The following is a 22,956-nucleotide window of genomic DNA, read 5'->3' on the forward strand; positions in this document are numbered from 1 at the left end:
GAATAGTGGTTTACACACAGCGTGGATGAAAATCACACAATAATGGATCCCTAAAACATCAATAACAATCCTATAATCCCCTATAATAAAAAAATGAGATTTGTTGAACTATCATAAACCCATAGTAATAGTATCTATTTTCATCTGAGGCTGAGTGTGTACCCAGAAATACTGGTGAATACTGGAGTTTGAACTCACGGTCTTGGGTATCACTTTAGGCAGCACTGTTGCATTGTCAGGAAACTTCCGTTCAGATTTTTCCCAGGAGCTAGTCTGTTTGGTACAGCGATGCAGGTAGGGAGGAAATATCCCTTGGTATTCTTCCAATAGCTGCTGAGTTTCCCAGTAACACGTCTAGCAATCATTTGCTGGTGGAGTAGGATCTTACACGGACGTATTTGTCAACAGCATGACAGATTTCATGGAATTTTAGGACAACTTTAGAGAGTGATAATGTGATGTACACATTTTGGGGTAGTCGCATAGAATAGCTGTAACTTGTCAGTCAACATTGGTGCCCCAGGGAGATATGTGAATCAAGCACACAGGTATGCCACCAACATTTCAAAGTCAAACTCTGTCTTGACATGAGATTGTCATTGTTTATCATCCTGGGATCAATACACCAGGAGTACTATCTAATTGTACAAAATTATGAGAGGTATAGACAGAGTGAATGCATACAGGCTTTTACCTATCAGGTTAGGTGAGACTAAAACTAGACATCATAAACGCTGCCTGTGCAGGGCAAAAAGCATTATCAACGATGCATCTCACCCTAACCATGGACTTTTTACTCTCCTCCCATCTGGTAGGTGCTACAGGAGCCTCCGCTCCCGCACCAGCAGGCACAGGAAGAGCTTCTTCCCTGAGGCTGTGACCCTGCAGAACCTCACATCACAGCGTTAAGCAGTATTGCATCCATATTGTACTGTCTCAGTACTTTCATATTTGTGTGCTGTAGCACTTAATTTTTATTCAGTTATTTTGTATAAATAACACTATTCTTTGCATTTCTGGTTAGATGCTAATTGCATTTCATTGGCTTTGTATCTGTATTCGGCACAATGACAGTAAAGTTGAATCTAATCTAATCATAAATTTAGGATGAAAGATGAAATATTTAAGGGGATCTGAGGGGGAAATACTTCACTCTGAGGGTGGTGTGAGTATGAAATGAGCCAGCAGAAAATGGTAGATGCAGATTTAATGCAGGGTCAGTTTAAGACGTTCAATACAGATTGGCCATATCAGTGGATTATATACAATAAATAGATTTTTAAAATTTTGCAATGTTGCTTGTAACTATCCCACAATGGAAAATTTGGGAAAATGTTGAATTTCTGCTAACTTAGCTGATTTTATGAAATTCAATTTGAGGGCATTACACGCTGGGTTATAGTAGACTTGGCACTAACATGTAGTTATATGCAGAATTTCAACCATTTTGTACAGGTGAAGGAAAATGTATCTATACAGCCAATCATTCTGACCATCTGCTTTTATATTACAGAGATAAAACTGTTATTATCTCAGTGTTCACACACAAATCTGGTTGGATTATAGTTCCACTTAAATCTACTTAAAAACAAATGAACTTCTTTTAATGATGTGGTAAGATTAGACTGAGATATCTAACTGGGACCCATCTTCAGCTTCAGGAAGGAGTTCCCTACACTACAGGGCAGATTTTAAAAAGGATGTGAAATATGGAGTGTAGACTGAATGGTATGATAGTACAGCTAGGAAAAAATCTGCAGACGTTGGAAATCCAAAGCAACACACACAAGATGATGGAGGAGTTCAGCAGGTCAGCTGACTTCTATGGAAAAGAGTAAACAGCTGGTGTTTCAGGTCGAGGTCCATCATCAAGACTGGAAAGAAAGAGGAGAAGTCAGAGTAAGAAGGTTGGGGGGGGGAGGGGAACAAGAAGTACAAGGTGGCAGAAGATAGGTGAAACTGGGAGAGGGGGTGGGGGTGAAGTAAAGTGCTGAGAAGTTGATTGGTGCAAAGGATAAAGAGCTAGCAAAGGGGGAACCTGATAGAAAAATATGGACCGTGGAAGAAAGGGAAGTATAAGGAGCACCAGGGGGTGATTTCTCAAACTTCTAGTAATTGCCCCCTCTTCACCATTCCCCATTCCTGTTTCCCTCTCTCACCTTGTCTCTTTACCTGTCCATCACCTCCTCCTTCCCTTTCTTCCATCGTCTTCTATCCTCTCCTATCAGATCCCCCCTTCTCCAGCCCTTTATCCCTTTCACCAACTTCTCAGCTCTTTACTTCATCTTTCCCCCCTCCCAGTTTCACCAATCACCTGCCACCATGGATTTCTTCCTCCCTTCACCCCACCTTCTTACTAACTTCTCATCTTTTATTTCCAGTCCTGAAGAAAGGTCTCAGCCTGAAACCTCAACTGTTTACTCTTTTCCATAGATGCTGCCTGGCCTGTTGAGTTCCTCCAGCATTGTGTGTGTGTTGACAGGACAGCTAGATTGAAGTGTAGTGAATACTTCTGAGAACAGGCAGCTTGATGGATTGGCAAGAAATCTAGGACACCCACTTCTTCACTTCTGCTTTAGCTTATCAGCTGCTGAAACAATTGTGTATGCTGGTGTAACCCCCGGGATTTGACACCACCAAAGCAGTCCTGGTCAATTGCAAGTTTTCAAGAGGTGTGGATTGAGATGTTCTCCCCTCAAACTAGAGAACTCAGATCTTGGAATAATGGACCAAGGTGAGTAGAAATTTGTGCTTGTAGATGGTTGGAACTCTTTGGCTGGTTAGTCAGTGGGTACATTCAAAGCTGAGGCTGATGGAATCTTGGTCATGAGAAATAACAGAGAATACAGGGATGTGGCACAGAATTAGCCATGATCACACTGGATAGCAGAGCAGGTCCAAACAGGTAATATTGGCACACTCCTGTGGACTTGATCACTCAAAAATTAGTGGCCAAAATCCTCAATCCAAAGTTACTTCCTTAAATCTCCCTTTCTTCTTCTAGTATGCTCTTTGAAATTCACCTCTCTGGCCATTCTTTTAGTTATCTATCCAAATACCTGTGGCTTGGGGGTGTCAAGATATCTGACTACTTTCTTGTGAAGGCCATTTTTACTATGTCCATTACACTTTGTAAATAGTGTAACTGGGTCTTGGTTACACTGGCTGCTGAGGTGTCTAAAATGGCTTCTTTGTATGTTATATAAAATGGCTTTTCTGTAATAATAACTGCGATGTAAGGAGTTCTCTCTCTCCCTGCTTGTTTGGGTTATATTATTGTTAAGGGAAGGAACAAACCAATGAGTGTCCATGTTATTCTTTTTGTGGTTGATATTCTGTCTCATATGGCTGGGAACCGAGTGGTTTGGTGGGCTTTTCGGGAGGAGAACCGAAGAGGAAGGATGTGCTGGACGCGTTCTGGTCGACCACCGTGGTTGGTCCCAGGTGTTGGGTTGAGGGGGTCGGAGGAGATCTCATGGTGGAAAGAAGACCCCGTTCATTGAGCTCCAACAGTTGTACACGAGGGGTTGAACTTTGATAAGTTTGGCGTCTTTTACTTTCCTTTTGAATTGTATCTTTATTAATTACATAGTTCCAGTAAGATCTATAAAGTGTAATCTGTAAGTCATACATTGTGTGCTGTCTGATATTTGAGGTGTGAGTTTGAACCTGGGTGCATTACACAGCAACTACGCAAAACGTGAGACACAGTCTGGTGGGCGGATGGAGTTTCCCCTGGACAAACATGAGCCGATAGCCCTGAGTGTTACAATAGTTATTCTCAAATCAAGGAACTGAGGACTCAGGGAAAGTCAACGCAATGAAGAAGTTAAGGATTGGGCAGATTCCCCATGAAGACTTGAAAGGTGCAGCAGACTTGGCAAGGCTAAGTGACCTTCTCCTGCTCTTATTATATTGTATTCCTGTTCACCAGTTGTCAAATTGTGCAAATAAAATAAAATGTAAGTAATTAAAACAGCTTACCTGGCCAGCCTTTGCATTTTCACATACAAACGTTTCATAAACCTTTGGAAATTCTGGTGCATTGTCATTGACGTCCAAAACCTTGATTTGAACAGGTACACGGCTACTTTGTTTAGATTCTTCTGTAACTGTAAGCAGGTAAAAAAAATACAATAAATAAATATGATTCACCTTGCAGTTCAGTTGAAATTGGCAGGGCAAGTTTAAATCCTTATTAGTGCTTGTATTGTGTAACCATTGAAGCAAAACTACATTGGAGGCAACTGTCTTGAGAAGCAACATTCGAGACTCATTGTTTCCACGTTGATTAAAGACGGTTTGACCAGACCAAAACCACCTCTCAGCTTGTGTTCCATACACCTGCAGATAACATCCATCCAGATCAGACTACTAGAGAGCAAAACAGCCCAAAGGTGCTCCATCATGAGACCAAAAAGTCCAACTTATATTCAAACTAAAGCAACGTCTTCAGCCCCACTCCATTGAATAATTTTCCCTGCCCCAGTTGCTCATACCAGCACTTACAAGGAGACTGTTGAGATCTATGAAGGACGCTTGGTTTATAATAACCCGAAGACTCAGGAACTATCTCAGAAACCGTGCTCCGAGTTTGGGGGGGTGGGGGTTGGGGGGGTGGCGAGCTGAAGAATAGCACAGATCCCAATATTTGCATTTAAAAGAACAATTCCCAGTAAAACCAACATCTAACCCAGGACATAAAAAAGCTTTGTGCCTTCTCTGGTTAATGAAATTCAGCACTGCTTGGAGAATAACAGTAAGTCATGTGTAAACGCCAAAGTTTTTAATTTTTAACAATACTACATGCAAGCAAATCACTTCCTACTCCACTTTTTCCGAGTGAAAAAAGAATCAAGTGGATGTTCAGAAAATGCTCACAGTGATGAAACGTTCTTTAGTTAAGCCATTTTTTACACTGAAAATGAGACCAAACGTTGGGGTGGCATGGAAGCGGGGCAGTTAGCGTAACACTATTTACAGAGGCAGCGACCAGGTTCAGTTCCGTCACTGTCTCCAAGGAGATTGTAGGTTTTCCTTTGTGACCCTGTGGGTTTCTTCCCACTCGCTAAAGGGTTACTAGGTTAATTAGTCACAAGAGTGTAATTGGATGCTGCGGTCTTGTAGGGCTGGAAGGGCCAGTTACTGTGCTGTATCCCTAAATAAATATATAAATGTTATCTGTTTAGGGACTATGGTTCAAATTAGGAATTCAGTTTAGCTCCGGGCAAAGGAGACTTGGTCCAGATGTACTGTATGTGCTCCCACTGTGATTTCCAGCCGTGTTTGCAAGCTGTATCCTCAAACTGTGTCTGCTGGTGATTTCAGTGGAGGCAAAAGCTTAAACCAACAGCATTTGCCTCCGTCATCTGAGACTGCTGTTAATGGAATGACATTCCCTGTTGAAGTGTACAATCAGAGGCAAAAATCCCCTTCCTTCTTGGGGAATGAAGCTTGGAGGACTGTAGGGATCCTCAGTGCACTGAGCATTAGGTTTCATGACATTCTTAATTCTTCCTATCAAATGATCATATTGATGGATGCAACAACTATCTTTTTCCAAGTATCTCTCTAGTCAAGTGGCAAGACAGATTCTTCAGTAGTAAGTCTGGATGAGAAAATGTCACTATATTGTATTTCAGTTTAAATTCACCTAAAATAGCAGCTGTAACAGATGGCCACCAGTTATTCTCCCCTCCACTTTCGTTCCAGGTGGCAGCCAATACATGTGCATGCATTCACTGCCAGTCACCAAAGCTGAACACCCAGCCCACAAGCCTTGTGGGTAAAATGGATCTTTTTTTGTTATTAAGTACCCTGCAGTGATGCCAACCGAGAGTCATTCAGTAACACAGAAGAGAAACAGGTCCTTTGGTCTAACTGATCTGTGCAGCCATAGCGTTCTCCATGCTAGTCCCAATTGCCCATGTTTGGTCCGTATCCCTCCAAGCCCCTCCCCTCCATATACTGCCCAAATGTCTCTTAAATGTTGCAATTACTTCTACCTCAAACATTTCCTCTGGCAGCTCATTCCAGGTACTCACTACTCTCTGTGTAACAAAGTTACTTCTCAGGTCTCTTTTAAATCTCTTCCCTTTAATCTTGTATCTGCACCCTCTCGTTTTGGGCTCCCAACCCTGGGGAGAAGACTATGATCATCCACCTTATCTATACACCTTGTGATTTCATAAATTTCTATGAGATCTCCCCTCATTCTCCTATGCTCCAAGAAATAAAGACTCAACATCCTCTGCCCATAACTTAGATCCTCTAGTCCAGGTAGCATCTTTGTTACTTTCTTCTGTACTCTCTCCAGCTTGGCAATGTCCTTTCTATAACAGGGTGACTAAACTGTACACAATATGCCAAATGCTGCCTCAAAGGAGAGACATTGACTTGTATAACAACATAATGTCCCTACTCCTTGAGGCCCTGGCTGAAGGACAGCATGCTAAGTGTCTTCTTCAGCACCTTGTCTACTTGTGTGGCCATTTCAGTAAACAGTGTACTTGTAGTCCCAGCTCCCTTTATTCCGGAATACTTGTTAGTACCCTGCCATTCACCAGTTATCCTGATTTGAATGTCCAAATGCATAACCTTGCCATTTGCCATTCCTCTGTCCATCTCCCTAATTGACCAAGGTCTTTTTGCAATTTAGTGTAATCTAGTTCACTGTCATCAAGACTTCCAAAATCGTCAGCAAACAACAATATTCAATCTAATTGTAACCACAAACATATCAATTCAAAATTTGTGATTTTTCACCTTGTAGTCCTCAAAATGACCTCACTTGCATAATATTATAGTTTCTTCTGCAAAGGGTATAAGCCAACTAATTAGCCAGGCCTCACAGTTGTACATTTAAGCATAGAAACATTAATTTTGGGAAACTTTATAATTTTCTGCATAAAACATGGAACTCCCACCCATAATAAAGAGGACACAGTTTGGACAAGAAAATAACTAAAATAACTGTGTAAAACTACCTTTGATAAGTGAGAGTAAGGCACACACTTACTTGTCTCAGTTGCTATTACTGTGATGTTATGCCATGATGTTTCTTCCCGGTCAAGTGGTTTTAATGTAACAATTGATCCGTTCATAGAGTATATGTTGAAGTACCTGTCCAAATCAGTGTGGCGATCGATCGAATAACTGAAAAAAATCAAAGGTGGTAAAAAATCCTTACAACTTCTTAAAACTTTTCAAATTTCAAAAATGGACATATTTGACTACTGTTGCAGATTGAATTGTTCCATCACCACTTCATGTGTTTTTCTTGTTTCCTACTCAGGATAACTCTCCAACTATTGCCAAAACTTTAAGTGCAGAGCTAAGGGAGTGCTCTGGGAAGTACCACATTTCAGATGAGACATCAGACTGAGGCCAGCCAAAGTGCCATTGCATTATTCTGAAGAACAGCAGTGGAGTTATGCCAGTGTCTTGGCCAATCTTTATCCCTCATACAGCAACACTAAAACAGATCATGTGATAATTATTACAATATTGCTTGTTAGAGCTTGCCCTATGAAAACTGGCTGCTCCATTTCCCATATTACACCAACAATTACACTTCATAATTACCTTACTGATGTAAAGTACTTTACGATGTAAAGCACTTGGGTATCCTGAATTTATTTTTCATGCCTTTTTAGCTGCCCCTGGCACTGAAACTTAAGCATGGTCTTTAAATGGCCCCTAAGGTGTTTCTGAGCATAGACCATCTCTGGGATGAACTTTCTTTCTGTTTTCATGATTCTGCTTCCCAATATGTTAGATGCTTCTGCAGTGATGTGGGTATTGGTCAGATGTCCTGGTAGTACATGTAGTATTGATGCATTTGTAGTATTGTAGCCCATATCTCAGAAAGGATGTGCTCGAATTGGAGAGGGTAGAGAGAAGGTTAATGAGAATGATCCTGAGAATGAAAAGGATTACGTAGGAGGAGTATTTGATGGCTCTGGGTCTCTACTCACTGGAGTTTAGAAGAGTGATGCGGGAAACTCATTGAAACCTTTGAATATTGAAATGCCTAGATAAAGTGAACGTGAAGAGGATGTTTCCAATAGTGGGAGAGTTCAGGACCAGAGGGCACATACACTGAATAGAAGGCTGTTCCCTTAGAACAGAGATGAGGAGGAAGTTATTTAGCCAGAGGAATTCATTGACACAGCATGAAATGGAGGCCAGGTTATTTGGTATATTTAAACTGGAGGTTGATAGGTTCTTGATTAATAAGGATGCCAAAGGTTAGAGGGAGAAGGCAACAGAATGGGTTTATTTCTTTATTTAGTGATACAGCATGGAGTAGGCCTTTCCTACCGGAGACGCCCCAGCAACCCCATTTTAACGCTAACCCGATCATGGGATAATTTACAATCAGTAATGATCCCACCTCTTTGGACTGTGGGAGGAAACCCCTCGCATTCCATGGGGAGGGAGTAGAGACTCCTGATCGATCACAACAGAATTGATCTCTGAACTCCGCCGCCTCAAGCTGTAATGGGGTCATGGTCACCATGGCACCCGGTAGAGGGAAAGTAAATTGGCCACGATCATGTGGCCTAATTCTGCTCCTATGTCTATGGATTTAAATCAAGACTGTGGACTTATCACGTAAATAATTATGGTCCTGCAACTGTCTCAACGCAGTGCCCTCGGTACATGCGTACATGTAATAAAATGGATTAAAAGTGCAGTACCCTGCTCTACTGAACAAGGTATTTCCCCTGAAATTCTTTGTAATGCAAAAATTTCGTCAGATTTTTGCATCACCAAGAATTTCCAATATACTAATCCATACTGAGTTCGCCTGTCTCAGCTGGGATGGAGGTTTGGGTACTCATCAGCATTCGCACCAATGCATTAGTTAATGTTACATCAAACAAGTTCTGCTCCCAGTCACTATTCAGATGCATATGTATGTGGAAATTGAGTCAAGAAAAGACCATGTGTGGATTTTCTGCCTGTGTTATAATAAACCTTGAAGGGATTTCAAGGCTCACTTAAATAAATGAGTACTTGAGTTAGGAAGCTCCCCAGGAACTGCAGCACAGCAAGGAATCATCACTTTAAGTGCAAGGCATGAAGGAAGGGGAGAAAATCAGTAACAGAAATGATATGTTTTTCATCATAAAATAATAGGTGTTGAAACATACATTTATGAACGGCTGCAGTCCAGCGTGTGGTGACAAAGAGGGGGATGCAGCAAGTACCGAGAGTGAGCTGTGCTCTAGATATCTATAAATAATGAAGTGTTAAGCGTGGGAAAGATTATTTTTAGAAGCAATGAGGGAAAAATTAAGGGATGGGTGTTCTGGTCACACCATTCCCATGCACTGTCTTAATAGTTTCTTTGGCAAAGACATTTTCAGAAGTCAAAGGCAAACTACTACAAATGCTCCAGCAATCCAAGTTCAATCCTGACCCCAAATCCAGCTCTGTGTGGAGCTAGCAAATTCTCTTTGTGGCCATGTGGTTTATTCTGGGTGCCATCCCAAATGCTAAAGCTATGTGTTAGAAGGTTAATTAGCTGCTGTAAGTTGTCCCCAGTGTGTAGGTGAATGGGAGAATCTGACTGAACATTATGGTTATGTGGGGTGTAAAACTAAGTGGGATTAGTGTAGGGTTGATGGCCAGTGAGGCGTGATGGGTTAACTTGCTTGCTTCCATGTTGTATACTTCTCTATTTCTAATTAGACAGCAGGTCACTCAGCATCTGTGCAGAGAGATACAGGCTTAAGCCTCATATCAATGGATTGCATCAGAAAATTTCTATCCACAAGTGCTGCTCAACTTGCCAAATATTTCAAGCATTTTCTGCCTTTATGACGAATAGTAGTTATCCGAACTTTTCCAAATATCTGATGGGTAGTTGATCTGGTAAAATAAATTACACTGAAATCCCACAATTTTTCATGTTATGTTCTCCCCATAAAAATATTGAAATAAAACAAAACTTCTTGAGAAATAAGTTTGCTTTGCAGCCGATTTCAGGAAAACCAGCACAGGCCAAACATGAGGAGGCTTCAGTTCCACCAGCTCATGCAGACTGGTGGTTATTAAATAAATGCCTTCATGGTAGGATAGGACATGTTGAGGAACAGAAGGAAGACATGAATAACAAGGAGAATGGTGGAAGATTGACCAAAAAGCTCAAGGAACAAGGGACTGAGCAAGCATTAGAAAGGATCGACAGGGATTACTGTAGCACAGTGAAAGGGAGTTCAATTTTACGTCAGAATCTCAAGGCAAACATTAGGAACATAGCTGGTCTGTGATCAGATTAACTTGGGAAATCTGATTTATATGCCACCAAATGATGTTGCATGTAACGTATCATTAAGACAATGGGTATTTCGAAATTAGAATCTCTACTTGAAAGCCAGCAGAGGATTGTACAATGAAATAAGTGACCAATTTGAATGTATTATGGACATTATTCTGCAAAGATAAATGCAGAAAGTAGATTGCATGAAAAGCCATTTGTCACTTAATCTCATCTGCCAGCTACCTATCCCTTTTGTTTTAACATTTCCTCTTTCTGGGCTTAAGACCTTACATTTTTAACCTTTGATGGTTCACCGTGCAGTGCACTTGTTCTCATTTGTGATCTGAGGATGAAACCTCAGTTCTATGCCAGAACGATGTTATATAGTCCAAGCCGCTATCTTTAAAACTAAGACCCCCGCATGCTCTCTTCGGTAGGCTGCTCCGTCATGGACACTATCCTCTCCACCATCAAGGACATCTTCAGAAGGCAACACCTCAGAAAGGTGACATCCATTGTTAAGAACCTTCATCATCCAGGACATGCCCTCTTCTCATTACTACCATCAGGGAGGAGGTACACACACACACACACACAACATTTCTGAAACAACTTCTTCCCCTCCGCCATCAGATTTCTGAAAGGACCACTAAACCTTGAACACTACCTATTGTTTTGCTCTCTTTTTGCACTAGCTTTTAAATATATTTCTTATTGTCACTTAGTGTTGTCACGTGGCCAAGTGGTTAAGGCGACGGTCTAGTGATCTGAAGGTCACTAGTTCGAGCCTCAGCTGAGGCAGCGTGTTGTGCCCTTGAGCAAGGCACTTAACCACACATTGCTCTGCGACGACACCGGTGCCAAGCTGTATCGGCCCTCATGCCCTTCCCTTGGACAACATCGTGGCATGGAGAGGGGAGACTTGCAGCATGGGCAACTGCCGGTCTTCCATACGACCTTGCCCAGGCTTGAGCCCTGGAAACCTTCCAAGCCGCAAATCTCATGAGACTAACGGATGCCTATATATTGTAACTTATAGTTTTTTTAATGTATTGCTCTGTACTGCTGCTGCAAAGCATCAAATCTTGCAACATAATGTCAAGTGATAATAAACCTGATTCTGATATAAACAGTAAATGCCATAATTTTGAAGCAGAGGAACCTTTTGTTATCTCTGGTGTCAATACTTGTTCCTTGCTATCAAAAGCAGGTTAGCAGCAATGATTAAATTCTTGTTTTTGGATGCAAGACCGGCGTTGCTTGCACTGTAAGAGCTTTCTGCTAACCTCTACACAACTGTGCCACCCTTGTCCTGATGTCAGCCACGTATTCAGCAAAAATAAACATACAAGCAGAGTGTGCTCCCAGTCTCACAGTGGTCAGGATTTGGAGCTTTGAGTTCCAGTTTATGCCAGTGTGGGCTGATACCTGTCTATGCCTCCCCATCGAATATTGAAAGGCCTAAATAGAGTGGATGTGGAGGGGATGTTTCCTATAGTGGGGGAGTCCAGAACCAGAGGGACATCCCTTTAGAACAGAAATGAGGAAGAGTTTCTTTAGCCATAGGGTGATGAATCTGTGGAATTAATTGCCACCAACAGCTGTGGAGGCCAAGCCTTTTGTACATTTAAAGTGGAGGTCGGTAGGTTCTTGAGTAGTCAGGGCATCAACGGTTTTGTGGAGAAGGCAGGAGAGTGGGGTTGAGAGGGAAAATAAATCAGCCGTGATGGAATGGCGGAGTAGGATCTTTGGTCTGAATCCCCTAATTCTGCTTTTATGGTCGCATGGTATATATGACTCTATATAGTATGACCTGTTTCTTTCTGAACAAGAGTAACTATATAGCTGAAGAAATTTTCTGGCTAGAAATTACTTTGAGATAACATGAAAGGTTGTCAGCTGTTGTCCCTTACACCTATCCTCTGAGATAAGCCTAAATCTCTCCAGACAGGGTAAAACTAGACAAGACTCACAAGAGGAGTAAACCCAGAGTTTATTATAACAGAGGAGATAAATTAAGTGAAATAATATAGATATGTATATAGATAATAATGTGATATAGATATAACAATAATATAGATGTGATTACTATAAATAATATTACACAAGGAGTTAAATGAAATTACTGAAGACTAAATACAGCAAGCTAGCGTACATGAATGCTTTGTAGCCTACATGGTCCTAACCCTCAGCCATACCTATAACATTCTCATGAATATTTTTCTGTAACTCTATCCAGGCATTCAATTTTGTGCATCCTTCCCTTGCAAATTACCACTTCAAATTTAAATTTTCTGTAGTAATTAACTCTGGATAAGTTTGGATTCAATTTGCACCATCCATCACTGAAGCTGAAATGTTCTACACACAGCTCTCTGCAAGCTCCTAAACCATTCTCTAATCATTGTTCATTGAACGATCCAAAAATTCCATACACAAATATTTGGGTTGGCTGATGCAAACCCCACCCACCACCCCTCTTCTCTCCTCCAACCCTCCCGTTTCCATCTTTCATTGTACTACCTTCATCCTGTTTGCCTGCTACAAGACCATGAAATGTCCCAGAAAGGGAAGTTTAGTGTCCTATCATTAACTCAACAAAAAAAATCTTTCGTGGGAAAAGGATCGTTTCTAATCATCCTGAAAATCTGGGTGATAGATTTTATCGTGATGTTTACCACTTTCAAAATTCTTTTGAGGACAGGACTCACCAATCTGGCACCACCTTCATTATTTATGAGCTAACTTATAAATCTTTGGTGACATTGCCACATGGCGAGAGTCCAGAGAAAAGCATGTTTTTATATAAACACTTCCTTCAGTATTTTCTTTCTGCTTTAAACTCTTTGTAAAGTTCCGCAGTCCTGATGTCGTGCTTTGACCTTAAATATTTTCTGTATTTGTTGCTGCATGTATCTGACCACTGTTATTACCTAATATTTATTTACTTATTGAGATGCAGCGTGGAATTGGCCCTTCGAGGCATGCTGGCCAGCAATCCCTCGATTTAATCCTAGCCTAATCACGGCACAATTTACAATGAACAATTAATCTACCAACTGATACATCCAACGACTGTGGACTGTGGGAGGAACTCGGAGCACCCAGTTTTGTGCTCTCCCACACGGTCACGGGGAGAACATACAAACTCCTTACGGGCAGCAGTGGGAATTGAACCTGGGTCGCTGGTTCTGTAAAGCATTGTGCTATCCACTATGCTGCCTGCAAGTCACTTTCTTTCCAACTCCGACTACAGATCATCGATTTGCCTTGTCTTCTCTCTCCCTATGCTCCCTGACTGAAATTTCTTGGTTTTCTTGCGAGTTCCCAGCACCTGCGGAATCTTGCCTGAGCATCCTCCAACTAATTGCTTCCAGTGATTGTACCAGCCGCAATGTGTGAATCATACTTGTCAACATGTATAATTCCCACAGAAAGAGTGACGTTTGCAATCGTGGCAAGTTACTGATATAAACTTCAGTGACCACAATCTGGCCAGCCTGTTGGGAGTTGCTGCCGCAGATTTCAGAACAGGGAGCAAGATTGTTAAAGTACAAGGTGGTATTTTAAAAGTCAGCTGAAAAGGTCCTCCCCTCTCATGCTTTCAGTAAGCACAAAATAGAAGTTGCATCTGGCCCTGATTGTAGCACTTCATGTTGCAAAGCAATTTTCTATTATTATTCCGATCTTGATTCCTGTTTTATCCTGACAAGATATGCTGTGGAAATTGCACAGTTATGACACGTAGCTCCTTGGAGCTTGTGTTATAATGTAGGTATTTTTTTGCTACCACACTACTGGTGTTGTATGACTAAATGTCCATCACGATTCAGCCAACTCCTGTTACCTTGCAGTTGCCTGCATTAATAGTGTCACCCTATAGTTGCTTTTCATTTCTGATTCACCCATACTGCCAGATTGATGGATCAGAATGGTTTTGAACAGATATTTCTTCAAGGTGGTTAGATGAATATGTAGAATTGGATTGCTAAGGTGTGGAAACCATACAAAGGGTGCAGAGGAGGTTTACAAGGATGTTGCTTGGATTGGGAAGCACGCCTCATGAGAATAGATTGAGTGAACTCGGCCTTTTCTCTTTGGAGTGACGGAGGATGAGAGGTGACCTGATAGAAGCATATAAGATGATTGATCGTGTGGATAGTCAGAGGCTTTTTCCTAGGGCTGAAACGGCTAACACAAGAGGTCACGGTTTTAAGGTGCTTGGAAGGAGGTACAGAGGAGATGTCAGGGGTGAGTTTTTTTTATGCAGAGAGTGGTGAATGCATGGAATGGGCTGCCAGTGACAGTGGTGGAGGTGGATACAATAGGTTCTTCTAAGAGACTCCTGGATAGGTACATGGAGCTTAGAAAAATAGAGGGCTATAGGTAACCCTAGGGAATTTCTAAGTGTGAGGGGATCCAGGAGTGCCCCTATTAACTGTCTGGAGAGAGACATTTATCATTGATGGTTTGTTTGGAAAGGAGAGAGAGACAGAGTTATTTACCACCGATATGTTGCTTTTGAAAAGAGAGAGAGAGAGAGGAAGATTAACAGTTGGACTGTCACTTTAAGGTATTGGAAGTAACTTTGGATTTTTACTGAGTTTGGAGTTGGAGACAGCACCGAGCAGCTCGAAGGTTGCTGTGGTGACCGAAGGCGGTGTTAATTAATGGACACTCAATGTTATGATTTTCAGCAGGTTGTTGATGTTACTTCCAAGGACAGGTTGCCTGCTTGTGCACTCCTTTACAGACAAAGGAGGGAGGGGCTCTTTGAATGACAGGTGATGCTCAGCCTGGTGAAGTAAATGGGAGGTCAGATGATACAGACCTCAGGACACATGATCTGGACACTGAATGAGCATAGTTGTGCCTGCAGAGAAAGTGGGTTTCGGAGGATCGATCAGGCGGATTGATCCAAATTGCTATTCCATCGGTGAAGAAGGGGTTGACTGGTGGAGAGTTGTCTACGTGTCCACCCTCACCTGGGTGATAGCTCCACCACAGAAGACCGGTCCCCCTGGTTAAAGTCACAGTCGGTGACTTGTAAAGGATTTCGGAGGACGACGAGAAGATCGACGGCATCAGCTCACCTGAAGACTCAACTCTCACTCTCTCTCTCTCTCTCTCCATCACTATTCAACTAAATACCATGAACTGAACTGAACTGAACTTTACTCAACATCGGAAGACTCTATCTTTTTACCCCTAGACTTAAAGAAGCTTGGTTTTTTCATACATATATATATTCCACACTTACTTTTATGTATAATCATTGCTAACCTGTTTGATTTATTTACATTTATATTACTATATTGCGTAGTTACTAATAAATATCAGTAGTTTATAGCAATACGAGACTCCAAAGTGTTTTCCATCTCTGCTGGTTTCTTAACCCCGGTCACGGGGTATGTGACACTAAGGTAAGGACATCTTCAGCACAGTTTTGTGGGCCGAAGGGTCTGTATTGTGCTGTAGGTTTTCTATGTTTCTATGTTCACCCACCAGAGCCAAGTGCCAGCAGAGTAGATAGACCTGTTTCACATTGTGCTTTAGGCTGAGCGAAGCAGGACAACGACAGCTTACCTTTATATAGCACTTCCATCAAATTCAAAATATAGGCAGATCAGTCAAAAGCTCTTTACAGGAGATTATCAAAAAAAATCTGTCATAGTCACATAAACAGATATTAGTACTGATAGTAAAGCTTTAGGCCAAAGAGGCAGGTTTTAAAGAACAAGTTTTGGGAGAGAACTCCAGAGCTCAGGATCTTAGCTGAAGTGGATCACTTCAGTCTGCTGATGATGAAGAAGATCAGTAATGTGGGACAGGGATCTCTTAAACATACAAGGCTGACGTAGTTACAGGGAGGGAAATAAACAAGGAGAAAAACAATGAAAGTGATGATACAGCAGGTTACTGATGTTAATTTGTTTTGGCAGCAGAAATTTGCTGGAGCAGTTCACATGTGACGGGAGCTGGGGGCAACAAATATAAGTCTAACTCTGTTCACCAACATTTGGGCTTGTCTGCCAGTGTTCCACCCTGAATTCTACTTTCAGGTAAACTACTCAGCTTCCATGCAATAAGCCTCTAAGAAAGGTTTGCCAAGACCAGGATACAACACTCGGCTCAGTTCAAGTAATGATTAAGCCGCATTAACACTGATTCTCAAAGTTCAATGTAAAATTATTTTCATAGGACATTTATGATATTATGTCCTTCCTTCAGATTCATTTTCTTCTGGTCATTTAAAAGAAAATTAAGATGTACAATAGAATTTGTGAATAACTATACATAGAAAGGCTAAGAAGAGGGAATGCACACCAATCCTCTGAGAGGGTTCAGAATTGGAAAGAGTGAGCAATTTCAAGTTACTGGGTGAAAATATCTCAGAGCAACTAACCGGGACCTGATATATTGATGCAGCTACAGAGAAGGCATGACAGTGGCTATATCCTATTAGGAGTTTGAGGAGATTTGGTATATCACCAAAGACACTCGTAAATTTCTACAGATGTGCTGTGAAGAGCATTCTAACTGGCTGCATCACCATCTGGTATGAGGAACGGCTATTGCACAAGATCGAAATAATCTGCAGAGAGTTGTAAATTTTGTCAGCTCCATCATGGGCACTAGCTTCCATAGTATCCAGGACATCTTCGAGGAGCGATGCCTCAAAATGGCAGTGTCCATCATTAAGGACCCCCATCACCCAAGTCATGCTTTCTTCTCATTGCTACCATTAGGAAGGAGGTACAGAAGTCAGAAGGCACACACTCAATAATTCACAAACAGCTTCTTCCCCTCTGTCATCCGATTTCTGAAAGGACATTGAATCATAAAGACCTCACAACTTTTTTATTTATATTTTTGCACCATTTATTTAATTTAACTATTTTACATATATATATTATATACTTACAGTAATCCACAGGTTTTTGATATCATTATGTATTGCATTTACTGCTGCCACAAAGACAACAAATGCCAGTGATATTAAACCTGATTCTAATAACAAAGACTGACAAACATCCAATGTGCAAAAGAGGGCTAATTGTGCAAATAATAAATTTAAAAAAATAAATAAATAGTACTGAGACCGAGCTGTAGCGTCCTTGAGAGTGAGTCTATAGGTACTGAGGTCAGTTCAGCATTGAGGTGAGTGAAGTTATCCATGGTGGTTCAGGAGCCTGGTGGTTGCAGGGTAACTGAACCTGGTGCTGAGGGACCTAAGCCCCTTTGCCTCCTGCCCAGTGGTAGTACAGTAATGAGACGAGAGCATGACTCACAACACGCTGGAGGAACTCAGCAGGTCGGACAGCATCCATGGAAACGATGAGTCGATGTTTCGGGCCGGAATCCTTCGTCAGGACACGAACGAAGTCCTGACGAAGGGTTCCGGCCCAAAATGTCGAGTCGTCATTTCCATGGATGCTGCCCGACCTGCTGAGTTCCTCCAGCATGTTGTGAGTGTTGTTTTGATCCCAGCATCTACAGATTATTTTGTGTTGAGAAGAGAGCATGGCCTGGATGATGGGTGTCATCCCTGATGTGATCAGGCTAGACTATCAGTCCTCAAATTATGTGACTAATACATCATAATTCACATGTCAGGATCATGCTCCTTAATTTATACTTGATTTATTAATAGCTATCATGTAATTATGGTCTCCACCATCAGGTGGAAATTTCTTCCTTAGATCTACCCTGTCTAACCCTTACATCATTGTAAAAAATATCAAACCAAACATCCTCCTGACTTCTCATTTGTAGAAGAAAGGGTCCCTGTTTGCTTGACCAATACCTTACCATTTCCAAAGCCATTCCTAAAAATTTGTTGTACATATCCAAAGTTTCAATGCCCTGTTGGCATTACAAAGACTACAACTGTAGCTATTTCTACTCTGTGTTACTGTGGGATTACCTTCACAAGAAAGAAAGCAGCTCATCTAACATAATATGGGATGGACAATAAATGCTGGTTTTGTATGTATCCCAACAAATAATGAATTTAGTCAAATAATTTGCCTATATTCTGTACTCTGCTTTTGAAATTTTGAAAACAGAATTTGACATGCACATTTCTGCCCCACTAAGTATTTGGACTTCTTATCCCTTTAAATTAAAAATTCAAGAAACAATATTGAGTTCTATTATTATTACAAGATTTCAAATTTAGCAAAGCTGTCCCCTGAGGAAAGAAACGTTCATTGACAAGTAAGGAGCTGGCAGCTTGATAAATTTCCACCAAAGTACTTTTTGAGTGCTTGACTCAATGTAAGACTAAAGCACAATGTATTCAGAAAATCTGTAGCATTGATTAACATGCCATTTAATGTGAAATAATGTTTTAGTGAATTGTAAATAACATTTTTAAATTACCCTGTGACAAGATACAAAAGTTGTGTTTTAATTTCAATACATTATTAGCACATTGGTTTAAGACCGTGGTGTGAATTCTCCATTGCAGAGAAACACCGCAGAAGGAATTTAATATAATGTGTGAAACATCGTGGTGAAATAACACACCAGGGGAGCTTTACCCAATAAAAATGATCCATACAAAATCTGTTGAAGAAAAATGTCTTCATGATGAAGAATTTTAGTAGAGCTGGTGTGGCTCCAGTCAATGTGAATTGGACTCAATTCAGTTATTACATTCATGTTTGAGGTAATGTGCTATAAGTACATGATGTAATTTAAAGACACTTTCAGCTAAGTGTCAGCCACAACATAATAAGACAAGACTCACCTCTGGAACAGAAGATTATGGGTTTCGTTCCCACTCCAGAGATCTGAGATTTAAAATCTAAGTTGGAGCACCCTGTGTAGAAGTGGGGGAGGTACCATCATTTCATCAAGTCATCTTTTCTAGAAGGTTATATAAGAGCCCGAGGTAATACTTCAATCAGAACCTATGGAGTATTTCCAAATGTTCTAGCCAACCATTATTGCTCAAACAATAAAAAATAATTACCAAGTCATTTACTTCATTGCCATTGTGGAAGCCTTTTGTGCACAAGCTGGCCTCTGTACTTCTATATCACAACAGTGACTAAGCCTTAAAATGTACTTAACTGGCTGTAAGTTGTTTTAGAATGTCATTAACAGTGAAATGGAAGTCTATCATTTCTAGTACACTGGGCTGGTTTGAATGGAGAGGATTTTCCATTTCTTCATCAAATTAAAATTTGGGTTTAGCTTTGTAAACATTTGTGTTGCATCTGCCAAAATATCTTCAATGACACATTTCAAAATGTTTGTCATAGGTAAGCAGCAGTGTTTTATGGAAGCTCAAATGGATTTGGTACTTCTGGGTGCTCTGGACAGGTTTGACCACTAGATGGCTCTCAAAGACCAAACTGATTTCTGCTGCCTTAGTAATTAACCACAGACTGGGTCAAGACAAAACCCTCACAGAGCTAATATAGACTTCCCATCTCACACCTATGGAAAGAAGCCATTCAAATAAAGACTGCAGCACGTTCCTCAGAGATTCCTCATTTAAACATCTTTGCAGTTTCTCTGCTCTTTAGTACAGACCAAATCCACACTCTAACTGACAGAACATAACAGATCAGAAGCCAGCAAGTATCCTGAGCCAATTATCTAATCTTACTGCCATCCCTCTGGTCTAACTGATTCAGAGGATGCTCACACAGCTTTGGCTATTAGTGTCTGGGATGAGCAGTGCCGTCTACAAGGTGACTGTGAACTTCCTGCCTCTGCCTGTCACTTTAATTCCCCACCTCACTTTGCACTCTTGGCCCAGCCAAAGCCACGGTAAGCTGGTGGAACAACAACTCATTTTCCATCTCAGTATGCTGTAGTTCACGCGACTCAGCAATGGATTTGAGGAACACAGATGACCAGGTTACTCTAACCAGTTCTGACATAACCTGGTTTTATTCTCTCCACGGATGCTAGCTGATCAGTTGAACCTTTCCAGCAGTCTCTTTTCCTTCAGATCTCCAGCAGTTGCTTTACTCTGTACCTCAATGTCCAACAGATTTTATTCTCTGCCTCATCCTCCCTCTCCTTCACGTTCTCCACACAGATTAGTTGCTATCAGTAAGCCTCCACCACCCTCTTCTGGTCATTAACATTCCATGTGTTTGGTCTTCATAAAGTCATCCTGCACCAAAATAGGCCCTTCAGCCCATCTGGTCTTTCCAAGATTGCAATTTTTGCTAGTCCCATTCACCTGTATTTGGCGCTAAACCTTTCCGATCCATGTTCCTATTGAAGTATCTGTTAAATATTGTTAATGTACTTGCCTCAACTATTCCATATACTGACTACCCTCTAGGTGAAAAATTTGCCCATCAGTTTCCTTATTAAACGTCTTCCCTCTCACCTTAAATATATACTCTCTAGTTCTTGATTCTCCAACCTCGGGTAGAAAGATTGAGTGCTTTCACACTATTTATGTCCCTCATAATTTTATACACCTCTATATGACCATACCTCATTCTCCTAAACTCCAATGAAAAAAGTCTCAACCTGCTTAGTCTCTTTTCAAACTTAATCCCTCAAGTCCTATCAACATTCTCATAAATCTCCTCTGCACTCTTTCCACCTTAACAACATCTTTCCTATAACAGGTTGACCAAAACTAAACACAATGTTCCAAACGCAAACACGAGGAAATCTGCAGATGCTGGAATTTCAAGCAACACAGATAAAAATTGCTGGTGAACGCAGCAGGCCAGGCAGCATCTATAGGAAGAGGTACAGTCGACGTTTCTCAGCCCGAAACATCAACTGTACCTCTTCCTATAGATGCTGCCTGGCCTGCTGCGTTCACCAGCAATTACAGTGTTCCAAATGCAGCCTCACTAACATCTTGTGCAACGACAACATAACATCCCAACTTCTGAATTCAGTTCTCTTGTCAGGTGAGAACCAAAATTCTTCTTCACTACCCTGTCGACCTGCAAAGCACTTTCAGGGAATCATGTATTCGTTCTCCTAAGTCCCTCTGCTGGACCACACTCTACCGTGGGGGTCCTACCCTCATTAGTTTTCTCAAAATACAACATTTAACACTGGTCTAAATTAAACTCCATTTGCCATTCTTCAGACCAGTAACCCCGCTGATCAATCCTGAGAGACTCTGTTCTATCACCATCCATTCCTTTTGTTCTCTACATTTACAGACACTCCAGTTTTTCTATAAATTGCCCATTCCTGTTTCTCAATCCAAAACATAAACTGTTTCTTTCTCCACAGATATGATCCAAACTGCTGAGTATTGCCAGATTTTTTTTTATTTTAGCAGCTGGGGATAATTTTACCTGGATTCTCCAGATCCCTTTGCAGATTGGATTCATGTGACACAGAGCTGGAACAGAATAAATCAATTTGTTCATTCTGAGTAACATTTTCAGCTACCGGTTTAGTAGGATTGATTTTGACTTATTGAGAACTTCCCTATTTATACTGCCTGCTATCAGCTTCAAATGCATTTAAGGTCAAGCAGTGAATAGATACATTTCCAATATTATACCAATGCAAGTTCACCTGATGCATTATAAGCTGCTTTTTTTCTGAGAAACATACTTCTTCACATTAGCAAACAAAAGAACAATACAGTAATGTTCTCTGTATTATACCCACTGAAGTTAGAGAAAGCAGAAATGCCTGGAGAGAAGAGGTGCTGTCAAATCTACTTTCAGGTGTAATAGAGGGGAATTTCATGGAGGGTAGGGAACAATGGTGACTCTGTCACTACTCACCTTGTAATAAAAGAAACAGGGAGCAACTTCCGAAGACTGAATATTTGCATTTAAAAGCACTACTTCCAATGATGCCACCACTGCTAACCTACTCCTTCAAAGGCTGTGTTGTTGCAATCTTTATAACCGGAAATAGCAATCAAGGAACAAATGGGGTTATCAATATTTTTATAAGAAATTGTTCTCACAGTGTGGGCACGTGGCCAAGTGGTTAAGGCATCGGACTAGCTACCTGAAGGTCGTGAGTTCGAGCCGCAGCCGAGGGAACGAGTTGTGTCCTTGAGGAAGGACACTTAACCACACATTGCTCTGTGACGACACTGGTGCCAAGCCGTATGGGTCCTAATGCCCTTCCCTTGGACAACATTGGTGTCGTGGAGAAGGGAGACTTGCAGCATGGGCAACTGCTGGTCTTCCATACAACCTTTCCCGGGCCTGTGCCCTGGAGCGTGAAGACTTTCCAGGCGCAGATCCATGGTCTCGCGAGACTAACGGATGCCTTTACTGTTCTTACAGTAATTGAAAATTTTCTTTTTATCTTTTCAAAGTTTACTATGAGTCATCTACTATTCTAACCCCACATTTATATTGCAACCTTTGTAAATAATTTGTAATTTAGTTAAAATTCATGTGTGGTTATCTGTGACTATTTCACATTATGGTTGGTTGCTCAGGCTGTTTAATTTTGCTGGACATCGCTGATCTCCAATTTTTGATAATAAAATGGAATTGATGTTTGTAAACTAAAAATTCCTGTGACTACAAGATAATGCTTTCCCTCTTCATAGACACTGTCTGACCTGCTGGGTATTTCTAGCATTTCCTGAGATTGCATAAATATTGACTCCAAATTCAAATCATGAAGGCCTGACCATTAAGGAGTTTGGATTTTTTTTTTTTAGCGACAACATGACAACAGGCCGCTCTGGCCCAATGTGCTCGTGC

At 41.1% G+C, this 22,956-nt stretch overlaps 1 protein-coding gene across 1 annotated transcript in view; it reads right to left on the minus strand.

Annotated features, from left to right (window-relative positions):
* LOC140212486 (cadherin-6-like) overlaps positions 1-22,956 on the minus strand; it is a 194,867-nt gene that overhangs the window by 21,997 nt on the left and 149,914 nt on the right. The window contains exons 8-9 of the mRNA XM_072283350.1: positions 7,019-7,155; positions 3,985-4,112 (exon numbers count right to left, since the gene is read on the minus strand). Coding sequence (XP_072139451.1) covers positions 3,985-4,112; positions 7,019-7,155 — 265 coding nt within the window. The remainder of the gene's footprint in view (positions 1-3,984; positions 4,113-7,018; positions 7,156-22,956) is intronic.

This window comes from Mobula birostris, chromosome 19 (assembly GCF_030028105.1).
Source record: "Mobula birostris isolate sMobBir1 chromosome 19, sMobBir1.hap1, whole genome shotgun sequence".
Taxonomy (NCBI): Eukaryota; Metazoa; Chordata; class Chondrichthyes; order Myliobatiformes; family Myliobatidae; genus Mobula; species Mobula birostris.